Raw genomic sequence first — 20,619 nt, 5'->3', positions numbered from 1 at the left:
AAGTGGTTGTTGAAATTCAGGTCTGAGTCAATAATTACACTAAGATTCCTGGCTTGATTTGTAGCTTTTAATGACATGGAGTTAAGGTGAGCACAAAAACAGTCACTTCTGTCTTATCTGCATTGAGCTGGATTAAATTCTGGCACTTCCACTCATTGATTTCATAAATGCACTTACTCAATGAAAGTTAGGGACTGTAGTCATGTGGTGAGACTGAAATATAAAGTTATGTGTCATCTGCATAAGTATTGTAAGAGATGTTGTAATGTTCCATAATCTGAGCTACTGGAACCAAACAATGCATGTGTTTATTTGTGATCTCGGTTACCAGTTAACAGTGGTTTATTGGCAATAACTGTCGTGGTTTATTGATTATTCATTAATGTGTAGGGGACAGTTCACATTAATAAACACTGGCATTTTGAAAACTAGCTCAACAGCTTCTTCACAACTAAAAAGAGACAGAACAGACTCACAGCAACAAAGGAGAGCCTCATGGCTTTGGTATATCTTCCTTTTCCTTCTTTTTTACATCTTTACTGGTGTGATCAGTTAACATGAGGAAAAATAAAGATATGTGGAAGGATTGAACTTTTGATCAACTTTTGATGGCAACAATAACATTTTAGGTTACTCTTTGCAATGATGTGATTGAAGGTGTGACTAAAGGGCAATGTTCAATGCAATTGATGATACATCTTAGAATAAGTTAAGTTAAAAAATAGGTTGGTCCTTTTAAAAATGTTATCCAAAATAGCAATATCACTACAATTAGACACAGCAGTGCCTTTATGTTCTCCTAGGCTTAGATCCTTTGGAACCAGCTGCCAGATTATCTCTCTGTTTTTTAATTCAGAGTGTCATGCTGTACTGCAGCACAGCCTGGCTCAGCAGCATATCTGCAAAACTTAAAACTAAATTATATAATCAACTCAAACTTTCAAACAACCCACAAAAAGAACATGCTCAGGCGTGCTAACAGCATCTCTTCTAACTCCATGCATGTTTTAAACTATGAATAATGAATACCAACTTTTGCCTTCTAATAGGCGATTTAGAGTCCCTTCGTTTAGACACAAAAGGCCCAAGAACTTCATACATCAGTCTATCCTGTTGCTAAACCAAAATCAGTGTGCTGCAAATTAAGATCTGGATCCGATATATCATGAAACATGTTTCTTTGTCATGGCTTTTGATGTATTTTCATCTTTTGTACTATATGTGTAATTGTTGTCTAACTAGTGTGTACTTTTCTTTTTTTTTTTTAGCAAAGCTGCTTGGGAACGCACAATGAATTTCAGTGTAAACTGATAATAAAGTTGTATCGTACTGTTTCTGATAACTATTGCCACTGTTAATTAACTGACTAACTGGGACGGGGATATAAAATCTTATACAATTTGCCCCATTTTAATGTCATTATGTGGTTGGAGGAATTTCAGAGAAAAGGTGGAGGTAGAAGTACGTTTCCCGGAACAATTTTACATCAAAGGCATGAGCTGGCACAAAATAAAACCCTGTGGAAAGACAACAGGGATCAAAACAGCATCAGATAGTCACATGGAACACATTTCAAACTACAAAGGGCCAACAAGCCGATGTAAATACTTTTCAAATCCTCCCTAAAGTCAAAACTTTGTTGTTCTAAACTGAATTTGAAATAAGGCTTGGGAACTTTGAACTGAAGGAGTATCAGGTCCATTATGTTATTCGGTCTTCCCATCTCTCTCAACTTTGCTGTCTTTTTTTTACACAAATAAAACCTATCGTACATGGTGGTAAACATAGAAATGCTGACATGCTTTGGATGTAAATGTGTATAACAGCAGCTGTTTTGCATTATACACTCATGTATGAGGGACAATCCCTTCTCACACTAACTTGTCTCAGATATGTCGTACTGATGTTAGCCGTAACAATATTTTGTGTTATGAATAAAAACATGAAACCTTGTTTTGAGATCAAATTTTAACTTGGGCAAAATTCAAGTATAGTGAAGATAAAAGCACAAAAGCAATCTCTTACTTTTGACTATGGCACGTACAAATAAAAGTGTTGTTTATCTTAAAATTGTCGTTGTCAGAAAGGAGCTCTTGTCTAACAAATGTTAAAATGGTCTCTTGTATACATGACTGTTTAATTGTGTAGTGTTTGTCAAGCATATAAATGTGCTCTGCCCAAATGGCATATACGACACAAAGACTACAGATGCTGCAGTGAAACCAGACATGGCGCCAAAGATAACAAATAACCGCACACTTCATAAATATAATATTCACTTTAATAATCATACATACAAATTAATCATAGTAATCTTTGATCTATGCTCAAATTCTGTTTAACGTAAATGATAATGACAACCAAATGTTTGCAATGTTGGGTCTTTATATCTTTAAAAATAAGGAATGATTTACCGAAATGTCCCAATGTGTACAATGTAGAAATGTAGAAAAATAAATATAAAACATAAACATTATTAATAGAAAATAAAGGCTTCATCTCAGTGGTATCTGTGTGAAATAACCAAATTAAATATATTTTAGTGAATTTCCCATCAGATAGGTACTAATGTGTTTTGAAGCACATGTGTAAAATACTTTGAATACAGGACTTTTGAAACTCATTTTAAAATTAAGCAGATACCAAATCAGTCTCTGGTTAGAAGGTGCAGACAGCTGATGTCTCTTAACAACAAATTGACTCCAGGCTATGTTGTGGCAATAGCCCTATAACTTCAATCAGGTATCGGTGCGTGTCTTATAGGCCTACATGACACCTGGAACATTTGACAACCCGAGCAAATAGGCTAGTGTTTAAATTTGATTTTGATACAAGTTAAATGTTACTTCCAGTTATTAATATTTTTTTATATTTTTTTATTGAGCTACAGAGTATTGTACAGACAGTGAGTTAATCAAGTCAGTGCTCATTCATTATTTTTTTTAGAACAGTGAGAGTAAAATTACAATTATTAATCTGTATATAAAATATTCGTTACAGAAAAACCCAATTAAAGCATACAATAAAAATGCATAGTGCATATAAGAGAGTTTCGTTCCTCTATACCCTACCCAATCCCAGTCTGTCATTTCTACTCTTCTAACTCACTCGCAGGGTATAGTAAAACAGTGTATGTATTACATATGTAAAATGTTACACAGGAATCAAAGTTAGTGTGGTGACGTTCAAAAAGCTGCCCGGAATTGCAGTGAAATCAATAAACAATCATATCATAATAGCCCAGCCCGATTACAAACAATCAAACATTCCTTTGAAGCTTCACTAATCATTATTTGATCATTATTATATAATAATATTAACAGGATCAAATGTATATGCCATAGACAGTAATATTAACAGTCTATGCTATATGTAAAGGCGTTATAGTGACGAAACCAAAGAGTTATCGCCTCTCTGTAGCTCTATAGAGCTTGGCCCCTTTAAGATCATTATTTTAATGTTACCTCATTTATTGTATGTCTTGCCAATGTCAGCAAGCAGCTGTTTTCAGCCTACACCTGGGCTCAATGGGTTTATCAGAGCCAAACATTTTATTGTTTTATAATAATAGAGTTATACCCTGCTGAAAACGAAAAATAATCATAGATTGTCTATCATCCATGCTGTTTTTTGAAATACAGCAAGTTTAAGGCACTTACGCAGTGGCTTTACTTTTGTCAGGCGATGATAGACACACATTATTAAAGTAGGCATGCGTCAACCGTTACAACCGCCACCAAAGTGCGGTATTTTTTATTATAAATATGACAATTTATAATCGTGTTACTTTACTTCAAAAACTGTCGGTAACGTTACTAGCTCACGTTATTTTATTTCACCACAGTCAGTCAATGGTGTCGGGAAATTAATTAATGCACTGGCTAGCTTAGCGAAAATATAGCATTGCTAACTTGCAGTAAAGTTAACACATCTGTTTACTATTTGATGGCTGGTAAGTTAAAGGAAGTATGCAGGGCTAGTGTCCTTTTCCTAATAACGTTAGCTGACTTACTATAGAAAGAGCAGTGGCATTAATCTTATGGAGAATAACAGCAGGTATGTTTTAACAGTTAGCTGCTAAGCTATTAAAATATGCAAATTGAAAATGGCGGACGTAAAATTTCCTTAACGTTAGCTAGCTAGCTAGCTACATCCTAAGCGTTTAATACTTCCGTGGGTTTAAGCTACTGTCTATGGGTTTAAGTCATATCACTGAAAAAATAATAAGTAAACTGTAACAATGGGACGTCCAGCAGGAGCACCAAGGATGTAGCTAGCTAGCTATGACTGGACGCCTTGAATGGACGTTCAAACAACAGGGATTCAACCATTCAACGTCTCTGCTGGAAAGTTAGCTAGCTACATTTAACTTTCCTTAGCAACCCCCTTCCTTGTGGGAAAAATATAAATTAAAAAAACTCAGGTAGGATTGGTTTAACCTGTGGTTAGTCACATACTGGTAAACCTTGACAACCTAGTAGCTAATGTTTATATTTTGTTGTGACAAGTATGTAATACAGCTAGGTATGTATGTCATGTTGAATATATCGTAACTGTCGTGTATTGGTTTCTGTTTTGCAGTAACTGTTATATTAACTTTGCCTAAAACTTGAGACATTAGTTAATGAGTGGCCTTTTGTTACCTTGAACCTGTTATAGATGGGTAATCTCTAAGGGAAGAGCATGGCTGGTTTTCTTAGTTTCTGAAGAGTTTGCAGTTTAAGTATGGGATTTCGTCCAAAATCTGGCAGGGATGGAAACATAAGAACACTAAGCAAAGGTCCAAAGGTCAGGTGCATTACATTTCTTTGAAAGTTTGACCCTGAGATGTTCCAGACCAAGATAGACAACGAACTGCCTACAGTTCTTTCTTTTTAACGTCTCGTAAGAATAAACAGAGCCACAGAAGCTTTATGTAACACTATTCGAAATCCTATTATAGAAAGTCAGAAAGCTTGGGCATAATTTGAGCCTTGGACTGAAGAAATCCCCAAACCATGTGTAATCCCATAAAGAAAATAAAAATGGAACATAATGGACAAAACAAAAGTCTCATAGCTTTGCTTAAGCACTTGTATATTTGGGGTGTAAAATATGTCAATAGATCGTCTTTTGAATATTGATAAAAGTATTTATGATCTGATATCGGACTTAACGTTACACATGAAAACAATTCTCCGTTTTTTTTAATTCTTACGGTTTGCCTTGAATACAAATTGAAGAATTATCATCTATCTAAATAACTTATTTTCTGATAGTTGCTGTTGCACCAGATGATATAAATGGCCCATATTGGGTCTACAATTCATGGTATAAAAGGTACTGACAGCTAATCTTAGATGATATAAATGGCCCATAATGGTTTTGTATTTATGGTATGAAGGTAGGCCTACTGACAGCTAATCTTGCCGTGTTGCCTCCAACAGATGGCGCTGTAGATTCAAAATACATAATTCACAGCTGAAAAAAATAAACAGTCCCAGCAAGTGTCTCATAAAAAGAGACTGCGGTAATCCTGCAATACAAATCTAGAGAGATGCTTATTATTATTGTATTCACCTGCTATTTTTTGTTAATGCTTTTACATTTACAAAAACTACAAATAGGTTCTTATTGAGTATATTTAAAAAAAAGAAAAAGAAAACGTCCACAGATCGCTGACTTAATGTTGAACTGTGTGTGTTCAAGCATCGACTCTGGCTGGCATAGTACAATGACTTGGTTCAATTGTGTGTGTGTGTTTGCGCGTGCGTGCGTATGTGTGTGTGTGTGTGTGTGTGTGTGTGTGTGTGTGGGGGGGGGGGTGCAGCAGTGGAGCAGTTTGACCTCCCACCGGAGGAGTGGCGTTGACAGAAGGACGGTCCAGCAGATAGAGGCGGCGGCAGCATGCTGAGCGCAGTTGCCACACTGTGCCTCATACAAACTTACCCGAGCTGTGGAAGTAGACTTCTTTACCTGCATGCCACCCCTAGGGTGACAACAAGAGCCAAACACAGAGCCAAAGATCAAAACTACAGCGGTAAGTCCTTCACTCTTCTTCCACCTTGAAGTGAACTGAAAACAAATCACATCAGGCCTGGTGTGCAATGTGTGAAGAGTCTCGAACATAAACCATTATAATATTCCTGCAGCGTGTTAACGGTGCCTTCAGGACTTGGGCAACTTTGTCTTGCTTTATTTCACCTTTTAATGTATTTCGAGTGCTATCTGCGTGGTCTATAGTTTTACTGAAACATTTATCACTCGATTAAAGGACGTTTTGTGCGTAAATGCGCTGCGGTAGTGTGTGTTGTGTTTTGGTTAAGCGGTTAGTTTGGCCAGTTAGCATGGTTTATATTGCTGTTTCAAACTCCTGTGCTGTTACTAATAGGAACCAAAGCAATGTGCATCGCGTTATAAAGTCTGCTGTTCTTCAATAAAGTGTCCTGGAGGCTGGAATTGATCACAGGATTATTACAGTACTTGCAGAAGTGCTTAGAGAGCGTTTGTATTCTATTTGTTGTATTTTACTTCTGCCTGTGGCACTCCTGTGATCAATTTGCTGTATTGTGTTTTTAAATCAAATCAATAGTTTTCGCACCAACAGCAGACCCATAATAACACTTACTGTGACACCTGTGCCGCATCATATCCTTCAGATATTCTTCATCGTGTCCTTGTCGCTTAAGAAACGTTCCTTTTAGTCAAGCACTTTGGTTGTGAATGTCTCAGTGAGTGTGCGTTGAGTCCCCAGAGAGCAGAAAAATGACCCCTCCATGTGTTACTTTGTCAGGTCAAGCATCCGCAGCCACTCCGGGGATCCTGCTCTGTTCAGCACATTCACTAAGGAGATTTATCACACGCAACCTGAGATGAGCAGCAGCAAGAAGTAAGTGACTTCAACAAGCTTAACAGGAGTGCTTTTCACTCTACGCAGCTCTACTTGACCTTAAATACATTTTTTTTTTTTTAATTAAACAAATCAGGTGCACTTCTGGAACAAGTGGTTCGTAATAAGGCTGACACGTTATGTACGTGTGCTGACTGCCAAGAAGGTGACACTTAAGTCTTCAAATACTGCTTTCAGACAGGATGGGCTTTAGCTGACTTTGCTGTATTTCAAGTGCTTACCAAATTGAAATCATATCTTGGGTGTTGACTAGAGGGACCCTAAACACACCACCTTTGTTTCTCTTATGCTGCACAATCACAGTTGTTATTTGGAAGCATGACTACAGTATTGGATCTTCGAGGAAAACAGGCTTTATCGATTTATCTACGTGTCCACTACCAAGCTAGTCAATAGATCTTTTAACTTGAGGGCAATCAGTGGCCCAGGTGACACTGCATTAGCAGTGTGACTTTGCTGTTTTTTTGGGTTGCTGTCAGAAAGCCATCACAAAAATGTTGGCCCCGCTGATTCGAAAGAAACGCACCAGCAAGATTTTGAATTTGTTCAATCATCTGGAACCTGTGTAGTCTCGGCTAAGCAGTGGAAACTGTTGGTGTGGTTTGTGTGACAGTTACCGAAGCTTTGAATTTGTACATCATGCACAGTGAAATCTGCTGTCAGACGAAAGCCCGGCGTGGCTATCATTTAACAAAAACTATCCTTTTATTTTGAGGAGAAACCCTTTTAGGTCCAGGGAAATCTGATATCTGATGACATTCTGCCTTCATTGCATGAGGGATTTGACTTTGCAAACTCAATTGGATTACATGACCCGGACACATTTATTCATATAGCATGCAATGACTACAGTATACCATAACACAATCCGGATGGCTTCAGGCTTTTTGATGTTTCCATGATTTGGACACACAGTAGACATTTGCATCAGCTCGGGTGCAGAGAACACACTCACCTCTCCAAACAGATAGTAATTTAGGCTACATGCAGATTACTGCATGCCCTACAAGGACAGGGAGACTGATACGTTAAATGTGACGTGAAAGACAGATAGCTTATATACAATTAAGAGTGCAAAGTAACAGCATGTCAAGTTTTGATTGCTTGCAACAGCTTGTTATACGGTTCTTTTAAGGGTTAGCTCATGATAATCCATATGTATATTGATTAAAGGGAAAAATCCACCTTGCCATCCTTTTTCTTCTAATTCCTGGTAAATGAACAAATGACCTGTGCAGCTGTAAGGGATTTTGATAGTAGAAAGTGTTTTAGTGATCTAAAACATAAAACGCAGAGGTGAAACCAAAAAACGTTTTTCTACATCAGAACAAATCCAAAGCAAACATCCAAACGTCAAGGTCAGTCACAAATCCTAAACAAGTAATATTGTATCGTCGATATTGAAACAAAATGCACTTTTGCCTGATTTATAGATAGAAGCAGAAGTAAATTAAGGTCATAAAGATTGTTGAACATAAAAATCACCTTTTGGTATAAAATATATTTCTGAATTGATGTTTTGTGCCTCAAAGTACAAGCCAATATCAGCAGCATGCATAGTATACAAGCATTCAAAGATTTTGCAACATGAAAATGTTTGTAGTTTGTAGTCCCATTGCCTAATGTGCTGCTTTTGTGTTAAAGCCATTGCTTGCACAAATTATTAAAATAAGGGTAGAATAATCTGTCATTCACTTATTGCATCTCATATTTCATTTTGTAATTTAAAATTCTATGAATAGTCCATTATTTCCCTTACTTATATTCTCTTTGTTGATTACAATATAATCTTTAAAGCCAAAGCTTATCATGTTGGTAAGATATTAAAACCACAAAAGAGTTCAAAAGGTGCACCTGATCCTCATCCAGGGAAACTTAACAATCTGCAGGTAGAAGCAAGTTGGAAAAGATGTGTTGTAAATTGTCTGCTGTGCAGAAATGTAGGAAATCAAGTTCTCATGTAGAAATGGACTGGAATTTATTTATTTTTTTTATCACAAAGTGATTCTTGGAATGCAAATTTAACATCACAACATGTTTATATGCAACAATGACAGTGCTTTTGTACTTTTAGTCCCACATCATATGCAATGCATAAACCTTTTCTTGCTGAATAAGTACACTAAAACATGTTGACCTCTCCTTCTCTGACAACGTGTCAAGTGCAGTGTAGTAATAAAACTTGGGTGCAGGTGTGTGGGTGGTCGTCTCAGGCAGAATGGAGTTTGGCCTGTTATACCCATGATTGTTCCATAGGTGGCAATGGAGGAAGTAGGAAGGCCAGTAATGGTAGGAAAGCTGGTGAAGTCCAGAAATTAAAGACCTCAGCTTGAAGTGGTCAAATCATGGTGTTGTTTTGAAACTAGTTGACCCAGAGTTATACATGAAAGTTAAAGCTTGATAAGTTGCTTTCTTGAAATGCTCTTGAGTAATCAATCAGTCTACTGTATCTGGATTTGAGTTCAAATTAAATTCAGTAGGAACCAAAACTCTACAGAATCTAAAGGTGGCATTTTAATGTATTTTGCCTTTTTTTTTTAAAACCTTTTTATGAAAGACTAGAAAGTGGGTACTGTATTTAAGTACAATTTAAGTGAAAAATACTTACTACAGTCACAGTAATAACCCGCTACAAAGTACTGGCAGTGTCAGTGTGTTCTGAAAATGACCAAAAAAACCTTTTAAACCGCTTTTTATTTCTAGAATAATTGTAGTTTGTGAGCTCAATAGCTATAACATCTAAACACAGGATGTGTTCCAGTATTGATTGGAGAGTTGTTTGTCCACACATCATCAGTCAATTTTTCTCAGAGCTGAAATAATAATAATAATAACACTGGTGATTTGGCAGTGGTAGGATTGTTGCAGACATACTTTCCTTTCTGTTCTATCTCTGTAACAAAACAAGACACTGATCAACTTAATCTATAAGTATCTGTGATATGAAGATTATACGGCATGATTCAGTGAGCAGTGAATGTCTTCTCGTGAGCAGGACGCTGAATCCCGACCAGCTGGCAGCTGACCTTTGACCTGTAAGACCTCAGGTGTCCAGGGTATCCCCCCTGCTATTTTACTTAGCCCATGCTGTCCAGTCCACTTTGACCTAGAATGAACTAAGTTGAGTTGTAGAACATTACTGAAAATGATCATATCAAATGTATTTAAATGTGTTTTACGCTTCGATACCATAGCACTGCTAACACTGTTAACACTGTTCATCCTGACAAAGTTTAATATGCAAATATGTAAATTAGCTGTTTGTGTAAAAGACTGCAGTGATTTCTTCTTTCTGTTTGAGAGTGCATACTGTATTGCCCCCACCACAAAACCAAACAAGCAAAACGTCCTTTCAGCTAGAGCGCCAGCCTGAAAGAAACGTTTTTCAATCATTTTTCACATCAGTGTTTGTTGGGAAACAGTACGGTTTGTTTGAAGTGAGGGTTGAAGCGTGTGGAGTCGTCTTGGAGAGCAGCGGAGGGGGTCCGACACACCACCCTGTTGCAGGCTTCTGAGTGTGTTGTCACTTAAGTAAAGCCGGCGTAATCCTGTAAGGGTGGATGAGTAGACAGACATGTGATGCCCCACTTGTTTCTCTCTCTGGAGGGTGGTGGAGATGGGGGTTGACAGGCATTACCGACCAGATGGAGAGGCTTTGTAGTGTGTGTGGGCGTGTGACTGATTAGACACAACAATAACTGATACTTTTTCAGATGTTCCCCCCCCAATAATATAACACAACACCTAGATTCAGTGTCTTAACAGGTGAACTGTGGACAGAGGTGGATCCAGATCTCTATGGGTTCAAGTCTCAGTCAGTCTGCGGTTTTTTTTTGGGCATGACCAGCACCTGTCACTCTGGTCATCACGCTTAATTAGCAGACGCTTCCTGTCCTCTTTCCCCCCCAAACCAGATTAAATCGTATCTGTCAGCTGCTCACTTTGCCCTCAAGGACAACACACATTCCCATATTTGAGGGTAGTTTACTTACAGAAAAGCAGATCTTACAGTTAGCTAGCTCAGAGCTCCAAGTAGTCGCATAGCGTTTCTGTCAATGGGTCTTTAATGGGTGGAGATGAGTGCAACCAGCAGCACCAGACTGAGCCCTAGTCCGAATTTACTGCAGGTGGACGAGCCGAAGCGCTATGGCTCCACGTTGTCTCTGGAGGATAAGTGTGAGCAATCTTTCTTCCTCTTTTACTACTACAGGATGGAGGATGAGGCGGTGCTGGACCGGGGGGCATCCTTAGTCAAGCACATCTGTGACGAGGAGGAGGTAGAGGGTAAGTTTACCTGTTCCTGTACACGTTATTTAATTTCTCTGCATGTGTTTAAAAAAAAAAAAAAAAAAAAAAAAAAAAAGAGTCTTATTTTACCTGCCATGTGATGTAGACCGCCAAGCAGGGGAGAAACACAAATGGCAAGAAACGTCAAACATGGTGTGTTTATAAATATTTCTCTAAGATTTAACTTCTTTAAGAACAAAAGTTCCTCAGAAGTCACAGAATCTCTATTTTGAGTCACAAAAACTATGCTACCTAAAACTAAACGCTCATTCATGTTTTTAGACTTTTAAATCCAAGATATTTTTTTTCTTTTTCTTAAACAACTCAAGTTTCTCTGAATTATTTTTTTTTCAAAGCAAGGGCACTCATTGAGAGAAACAGGAAGGATCTAATTTAGCCATTTAGAGACTGCCAAACTTTACGCACTTCTTGCACGTATACTGTGACGCTCCCCTGTTTAGCCAGCTGGCATGAGATGAGATATAGAACACGCAGCATGACACCTGTGTTTACCTCACTAATCCCCTCAAAGACCTATAGGACAACAAAGAGAAATGGTGGAAGAAAATGGTCCAATTTGCTTAAGTGTCTTGTATTGAGTGTCTTCTTGTGAAATAGAATAGATAAAGAATATATCTGCAAGCCCCTCATGTATTTCCCTTAGAATAAGTTGATGCAGACTATTTTTTACACTTCTATTAGTCTTAGTTATGTGAAAGAACAACACAAGATATATATATATATATATATATATATATATGTATGTATGTATGTATGTATGTATGTATGTATGTATGTATGTATGTATGTATATATATATATATATATATATATATATATATATATATATATATATATATATATATATATATATATATATATATATATATATATATATATATATATATATATATATGGCCAGATACGACAACACTTGACCCCAAGTTCCAGTTGTTTTAAAATAGCATGAACAAGGCTTTATGGTCACTTTTTTCCCCAAGGAGCACATTTTGCTCCCAAGTTGTGTGTGTGTATATATATATATATATATATATATATATATATATATATATATATATATATATATATATATATATATATATATATATATATATATATATATACTTCTTTTTAATATATATACACACACACACAGGTTTGTGGCACTATCTTTGTGGGGTCCCGTCATTGTCATAATGCATTCCTTAGCCCCTTACCCTAATCTTAACCATCACAACTAAAATGCCTAACGTTAACCCTTACCCTCACCCTAACCATAAATTAATTCTATCCCTAATCCTACAACCAAGTCTTAGCCCTCAAACAGCCCTTTAAACTTGTGACTGTCCAGCATTTTGGCCCCACAAAGCTGTCGTGACCCCACAAGTATACTGGACTCCCGGTTTTTGGCCCCCACAAATATAGTTAAACAAACCCATACACATACATACATACATACATACATACATACATACATACATACATACATACATACATACATACATACATACATACACACACACACACAGAGACAACCATTGGTTTCCATTACATTCTGTACAATATTAATCTCTAAGTATCTTAAAACATGAGTAATGTAATCCATCATAGTGAACATCAAGTCTATGTTATTTTATTGTAGTTACATTATCAGTGCATGGTAATACAGATCAAACTTATCAAATCAAGCTGTATTACCATGCAGCGGTAATGCAACTTAGACAAAAAATAATGCTGAGTTGATGGGATAGATTGCACTTTTTAAGAAGGCTTGAAAGGCCTGCTAACTAATTTTTGCATTATATAGAAATTTATATTAAACAATGGCTGTATAGGGCCTATAGGGTCATAATTTGTTAACCTTTATGTAAGGTACACTTTATTTGTAGTAAATGGGCTAAAACATGCAAAACCACTGGCATGATCCTTAAAGTAACTTAGTATACAAGATTAAAATACATTTAACAGAGTGTCCCTCAAGTTGGAGGTCGACATTTTGTCAGGTGTCACCTCAGCTTGAACCCTGCTTCAGATTCTCTAACTTCTGTTTAGCATCTCAGCTGTGTCTGTATTTGTCCTCGTCAGCTGGCTAAATCTCTTTTTTTGGAGTCTCCACAGAGCTCGGTGTCCTCCCCGCTGCTCGCTCAGAGCCGGCAGCCTGACTCAAAGACTGATAAAGAGAACAAAACGAGATATGGTAGATTGACGTTTCTTATATTCTACGTCGAGATACAAGTCTGGAAGAGGAGCATTGGTCCATTGGCCTCAATTATCTTTATCTGACACTGATTAATCTGTGGTTTCACTCAAGCAAAATATTTGGTATCTGAACTCTGCGTCACAGCTGGTGTTAAAGCTTAAGATAGACGATTCAGTTACGCATGCATGTAAACACTCACATCTGGTGTGACCTTAGGTTAAATGTTTGCATTCCTGTGATATAATTTAAAGTTTTCAGATATTACATGTTACAGCTAAGTCAGAAGTAAAGAGGAAGAGTAATCATTTAATCTGACAAAAAAGCTGTCAACATCTCTTCCTCCCCTTATCCAACAGGGGATAAGGGGAAGGTCCAGGGTTCGAGTCCGACCTGTGACGGTTTTCCTGCATGTCTTCCCCCCCCTCTCTCCCCTTTCATATCTCAGCTTTCCTATCGAATAAAGGCAGAAATGCCCGCATTTCTGCCTTTATTCAGAGAGGGGGGGAAGACATGCAGGAAAACCGTCACAGCTCGGACTCGAACCCTGGACCATATGTGCGCCTGCGCTACCAACTGGGCTAACCGGCCACAGTATATCTTTTTTTTTTTTATTAGCATGCTGTCAGTGCTGTGTGGCGTGTTGCCATCCTCCCCACTGGTCTGGGCAGGTCCAAGAGGCGCGGTTACTCGGGAAACTGGCGGTGGCGTTGCCTCTCCTCAGAAATCTAGTGAGCTCAACAAACCTCCCAGCAAACACAAGGATTTAATTTCATTCAGTGTGTGCTTACAGGCGGCTCCAAAAGAAGTTCTTCTTCTACGCAAAAAAAAGAAGAGGAAGTCGTTACACAAAGCTGCTCTGGCAGTGTGTAAATCTTGCTTTCCAGCTCCTTGACGCGAACATTTCTTATTCCTTCTAACTCTCCTCTCATTCTCTCACCTCCTTTCTTGTTGTCGTTTCGCCTGTGCAAACGTCTTCAGCTCTGCTTTATTGCTCATCTATCAGCCCTAATAGCACTGTGGTCTTTATTTCTTTCTGTCTGTCTATGTTCTCTTTTATTGTCATCGTCCAGCCATCTGCTCCTGGGTTTTGTTGTAATGCCCACTAGAGCTGGGCAATATATCGATATCGTGATATGAGAATAGATATCGTAATATGGCATAAGTGTTGTCTTTTCCTGGTTTTAAAGGCTGCATTACAGTAAAGTTATGTCATTTTCTGAACATACCAGACTGTTATTATTTGCCTTTACCCACTTAGTCATTATATCCACATTACTGATGATTATTTATCAAAAATGTCTTTGTGTAAATATTTTGTTAAAGCACCAAGAGTCAACACTATAATATTGTTGCGGTATCGATATCGAGGTATTTGGTCAAAAATCTCTTGATATTTGATTTTTCTCCATATCGCCCAGCCCTAATGCCCACTTTCTGTATGTTAAGCTAGATTGCCTCTTTGGTCGACTCTTAATGTTGCTTAATGAACCAGTGTGAAGGTAAAAGGTAACCCAAATAATACTGAGCATTTATGTTAAGCTATTGTTATTCCACATAAGGCCTAAGTTTATATTGCTTAAAATGTCGGTGGAAAGAAGGAGAGACAACTTTAATTAGCTTATCTATCTAAAGACCACTCTCTCCTCTTCGGCCTCCCCCACAAATCCCTCAATAAACTTCAACTGGTCCAGAATTCAGCTGCCCGCATCATAACCCTAACCCCCTCCATCCACCTCATCACTCCTGTCCTCCAACAGCTCCACTGGTTCCTGGTCCAGTTCCGTATCCAATTCAAAGTCCTCCTGTTTACATTAAAGGCCATCCACAACCTCGCCCCCATATTTGTCTGATCTTCTCCAGGTTCCCGCTCCCTCAGATCCTCTTCCTCCATACACCTGTCTGTCCCCTCCGCCCGTCTCACCACCATGGGGAGCAGAGCATTCAGCCGCTCTGCTCCCCGTCTCTGGAATTCATTACCACCCCAACTCAGAAACATTGATTCATTCACCCATTTCAAATTGCAACTCAAAACACATCTGTTTAAAACTGCCTATTTCATTTGATGTCAATTGCTTTGCCTCTTTCTGTTGTTTCTATTGTTGTTTTATTTTTTATTTTTATTTATATTTTTTTGCTGCTTTTTAAATGTCTTATGTATCCCTGTACGGTGTCCTTGAGTGCCGAGAAAGGTGCCTTTTAAATAATTTGTAATATAATGTATAGCTACAACAATGAATAATTAGTAAGCTATGAATATTGACGATGATCAGACTGCATAATTTGATACATCTGTTTTGGCTAAAAAACAGATTGATTATTTTAAACCTAAGTAATACCAAAATATTGACATTCCCATATTTGAAGTAGGTTGTATGCTACAATACAGCAGAACACAGAAATACAGCAAATTTGATGGACTTATTATGGAAATACAAGCCTTGTATTAAATATTTCATATCGCCTCATCAGTGTTGTCCACCTCTAAAATTGTTTTCATCATAGCAACCGGAAAATCTAATTGTTTCAGCATCAAACCTGCAGTCTCATAAGCCACCTGCGCTCCATTTAAGTGGGTTTCCTCACTCTTGCCGATACATAACTAGCAGAACGTTGCCACAACTAAATAGCGATGGAGTGCAGCCTTCTGTATGAGCTGTGTCGCAAATTAATACTTTCAAGTTTTAGTGTTTACACTGGAAAAGTGGCACAATGCAAAAGTGGTCAATATGCATACTGAAAACTACAATGCAATGCCTAAAGGAAAAGGACGAGCTGCTCACAACTGGAAACAAATTCCAACTATTGTGAATGGTGGTGCAATACAGTAGCTCCAGGAACAGCATAGCTCTGGCCAACTTCAGCCTGAGCAGAGGTGTAATCAGTTAAAAGTGAAAACCCCTATGTGTGGGTTTGCCCTGCCTTAAAAGTGTAGTGTTTCCCTAAAATGAATAGTTGAGATGGGTCATTCTGCCTCAACAAGCTGATAAGAATGTCTTTAGCAATTTGTTTAATCATTTTTGTGAGTATTAGTTTCAGGTGATGGTGTAAATGTTTTAGAGCAGGGGTCTACAATGCTTTTTAAGCCAAGGACCCCTTAACTGAAAGGGAGAAAGATCAGGGACCCCCTACTACATATATTGTGTAAAATGAAGTTGCATATTAAACTGGGCCTACAATAATGTGTAGGGCGGCCTAAAGCCTTTATAAATACCTTTTTTTTTGCATAGGATACCAAGCTATTAAAATAGCCTAATAATTGTTGGCATGATTTTATAAATCATGTTTTAATGTTAAACATGTTGGCACAGTGAATCCTTAGGATTAACTGTATCCGTGGACGGCCTTAGTGACTACCTTACCTATAGGCCAGTAAGCAGTGGGGATTTATATTTGCTAATATGTTGGATTTATGTTTGCTAATATGTTGGATTGGCATTGACTCTGAGGACCCCTTAGGGGCCCTGGACCCCCAGTTGAAGATCCCTGTTGAAGATCGTCTTTTTCTCAAGCATGATCTTGACATTTGTTTATTGTAATACATCTAGAACATGCCATTTACTCACTGAGCCAATCCTCAATTTAATCTGCTGTTGTCTTCTGACTAAACTTTCAACAGCTTGGAGTTTTGTTTCCTAGAGTACATGAGGTCCGTTTTTCTTCTTCTTGGCCGACAATGCTGTCTTGATTGATTTAGTGTTTTTTATGTTATCCCATAAACATGGGATATGGGACTGGTATCATCTTTGTTGAACCAAAAGTCTAGTGGGCAGCAGATGTGATGTGGGTCTGTCTCAAACTGTTTGTCTGGTTTTTCTTCTGGAGAGTTCTTTTGTCTCTTTCTGACTTTTATTCATTCTGTGCCATGTGAAGTGAAAAGTGACCAAAACAAACCGATGGACTACAGAAATTCACCAAATATTTGTTCATATATATCTATTGTTATAGATGTATGTTATATCTTTACCTGATTTTAAACATTGCAAATAGGTTTGAACAAATTTTAAGCAAGTCACAGTGTTTTTAACCTGTTTCTCTGTAGTTTCGTGAAAAAAGTTCAGTTAAATCAACGATACAAGTAAACTACAAGCTGTGTGATATCCAGTATTTAACAAAAGACCGATATCTGCTCAGTGTATTGGTTTAACCTCACTCTGTAAATCACCTGAAAACCACATATACAAATTGAACGAACGAAGCAGAAAGCCTCTGCCTTACGGTGTCCCTTCATGTTTTAGGTGAGTCTGTTCAAACCTTTTTAGATCTCCCTCGTCTCTGATGCTCAGCAATAGCTTGGTATACTGAACCGTCGGTGTCAGTGAATTTAGACGGACCCCTAATAAAACAAGGCATTGTGGTACGAGTGAATAATGAACGCTGTTGTGCCTTAAGAGAGATCATTGTTTGTTGTGTTGAGGGGTTCAGCCACTTCCTGGTTGGGTCATGTGCAGTGCTTGGCTCACTGTTACCCGACGTTTGAACACTGATCGCATAGAGCCTTTTGTTTCAGGACTTTTGATGTTTACCCTGAAAGGTTGCTTTTTATAGCCTTCCTCTGATTAGGAAGGAGCAACTTATGGGGAACCGGACAGTTAAAACAAAAGTATACAGGTATTAGAGAGAAGGGGAAGAATACTTGAAATACAGTATGACTATGCTAAAACTAAACCCTGAAACTGAAGAAAAAAGTAGTGAGCTTACAAAGTGTTGACAACAGTGGCCATTTTGAACATTGGCATATACATTGCTGTATGTATAGAAAACGAGCATTAAAGTGACACTCCACCCAAAATCATTCTTACACTAGTACAGACTTAAGATGGTGAATAATAAATGCCCTGAACCAGATACCTTACCTCAGCTATATGACCAGCCTTTCTGAAAATAGATGTATAACATGTTGGCATGAAATCCACATCCTTAGGAATGGCATGTTATTAGCAACAGTCTGGTCTGCTTATCATTATTGACCCTTAAATCCACCAAACTACATTTAAAACTGCACGTCCTGTTTGTATTGTGGCAACATGCATAAAAAGCAGTTATGCTGTTTTCACTGCTACGTTCTACTTCTTTTTCTGTCCAAATATTTGTTTTGACAGTGTACTGCAACCTCTATAACCCTGCTCTCTTACGCTGTCTTGAGAATGTGAGAATGTTCCCTGTTTAACTGTATTGAAAAGTGGCCAAGATTGGATTAGGGTCATGTTTTTTTTTCAGTGATCATGTCATGATTTTCTAAATGTTGCATTTTTCTATATAGGGATTTTAATTGTGTCTTGTCATTTTCAGGGAATCAGCTGTGACGTTTACATGCATCATTAGCATCACAGCAATCTGAATTTGTCAGCATGTTTAATGTCAGAGCGTTCATCTGCTCTTTTGCTTTTTGCAGGTCATCACACCGTTTACATTGGCGTGCACGTGCCCAAGAGCTATCGGCGTCGGAGGCGTCACCGTCGGAGAACCGGCCACAAGGACAGAAAGGAGAGGTTGACGGAGAATACTTCTGACAAGTCGGACACAGAAAACAACGATGAGGCCAGCAACAGCATCCTCAAACCTCTCAGTAAGTTCTGATGGACTATATGTCAAGGATGATTAGGGATCATGTCTGTCTTTGCTGAAGGCTGCTCTATTTTCCAGGAAAAAAAAACTAACACGCCGTGACCCCAAAGAAGTTGCTGAATCCACTTAGTGGCCAGAAATAGCCGTGTATGTTCTGCCAAGTGACGGGTGTGTTTTGACAGAGCAGAGTGAATTTTCATTGAAAGTAATGGCTACTCCGATGTAATTGTACTAGTGCTGATAGGAGTCTCTTGAGTACAGTGTGTAAGAGCATGCCTTCCTGTGCTTTTGTCCTTGGTTGTAGACATCGGTGTATCTGTCTTTGTGTGCTTTCGGATGTGTCGGCATCTATATGTGTTAATGCTTACGTTCTTGGTTGACTAGAGCTTTTTCTGTCCTTTTTAAAGGGTGTAAAGTGCGAAATGTCCTCAGGCACAGCTGCTGTGATCAGCAGATTCTACAGCCAGTTCGAAGGAAACTTAAGAAAGAAAGAGAGAAAGGGAAAAGTTACACTGGGTAACTGTGAGTTAAAGTTTAAGCCAAGCTGTTACTGATGTCAGCCTTCCCCCCATTTTCATCCTTTACATGAAGTGACAACACGACCAAAATACACCATAACTGGATTTTTCCATGTGTACACATCACTTGATGTGGGGGATTTTCTTCAGGACATAAATCCAATCAGAAAATAGATTACAGCCAGCCCATTTGGTTGTTGCTACTAACTGTGAAGATGCATATTTAGCAAAAATTGCGAGTTTTATAGATTTTTGGGTATGTTCCTTGACCACAGTCCAAGGTATTTTGCTACTTTGGGACGCACTGGTCTGTAATGCCAGGGACTACAGGTGGAAATTAGCAATTGTTGCTATAACCTGGCCCAAGACATATTCTCTTGTTTAACAAGTTTAATGTTTATTTGTGCATTGTCCCTGTTTCAAATAAATCAATTTCCATTCCATAATAAGCCTCCAAAGTGGCTGAATACGTGATTATTGATGTTGGTGTTTTCCTGCTGTTTTGGAATGGAAAAGCAGAAGAGCAGTTTAATCTGAGCTTTTCTGTTACTAATTTTAATGAACCTACTACATTCAGCTTTAGTTTTACCCTGACATACAGTGCTTGTGACCCTTTGAGGCCACGCAATGCCCACTTATGATCCATTTTGATCATGTCCATGAGCTTCGAGCAGTACAACCAGAGTGATTTTCACTTCTCATTAGGGCTGCACAATATATTGTTTTTCTACCGCCATCGCAATATCAACTAGCGCAATACACACATCGCGAATGGCTGCGACATATCACAACAGATACTGGGCCCTATTTTAACAATCTGAAATGCAAGTATGAAACGCAAAACGCAAGTAGCTTTGTGGGCGGATCTCGGGCGCTGTTGCTCGGACGCATCTCCTCAAGTCTGGAGAGGATTGCTGCAGCGATGGAGCATGGGCCTCCAAACGCACCACCTGCTCCTGTTGTGCCCCTTCCTCCTCCCCCCACTCCATCTCCGTCCACCCGCTCCAACAGGAGCGCATTGCGCGTTACTCCCGGACCAGTGTCCATTCCCACCGTAGTTCAACATCATGTCTCCTTAAGTCCTCTAATATTTCCTCATTTATGTCATCAACACATCCATGATTCATGGAAATGTGTAAAACACAACAAGCCACAAAGAA

The 20,619-nt window shown here is 38.4% G+C and overlaps 1 protein-coding gene across 5 annotated transcripts in view; it reads left to right on the top strand.

The window, feature by feature from the left end:
• Window positions 1-3,628: 3,628 nt before the first annotated feature.
• The window catches only part of slc4a4a (solute carrier family 4 member 4a), a 71,898-nt gene continuing 54,907 nt past the window's right edge, over window positions 3,629-20,619 (top strand). For 2 of the 5 annotated variants that reach the window (XM_028577140.1, XM_028577137.1), the window contains exons 1-5: window positions 3,630-4,056; window positions 5,810-6,019; window positions 6,773-6,868; window positions 11,100-11,173; window positions 18,769-18,942. In XM_028577140.1, the coding sequence (XP_028432941.1) occupies window positions 6,852-6,868; window positions 11,100-11,173; window positions 18,769-18,942 (265 nt within the window). In that variant the 5' untranslated portion in view covers window positions 3,630-4,056; window positions 5,810-6,019; window positions 6,773-6,851. Of the gene's footprint in view, window positions 4,057-5,809; window positions 6,020-6,772; window positions 6,869-11,099; window positions 11,174-18,768; window positions 18,943-20,619 lie in introns of all 5 variants that reach the window. The other 3 variants (XM_028577141.1, XM_028577138.1, XM_028577139.1) reach the window with 3 other exon arrangements.

The sequence above is a fragment of the Perca flavescens genome, chromosome 5 (assembly GCF_004354835.1).
Source record: "Perca flavescens isolate YP-PL-M2 chromosome 5, PFLA_1.0, whole genome shotgun sequence".
NCBI lineage: Eukaryota > Metazoa > Chordata > Actinopteri > Perciformes > Percidae > Perca > Perca flavescens.
Note: the sequence above shows the minus strand (reverse complement) of the source record. Positions and strands in the feature narration are given on the sequence as shown.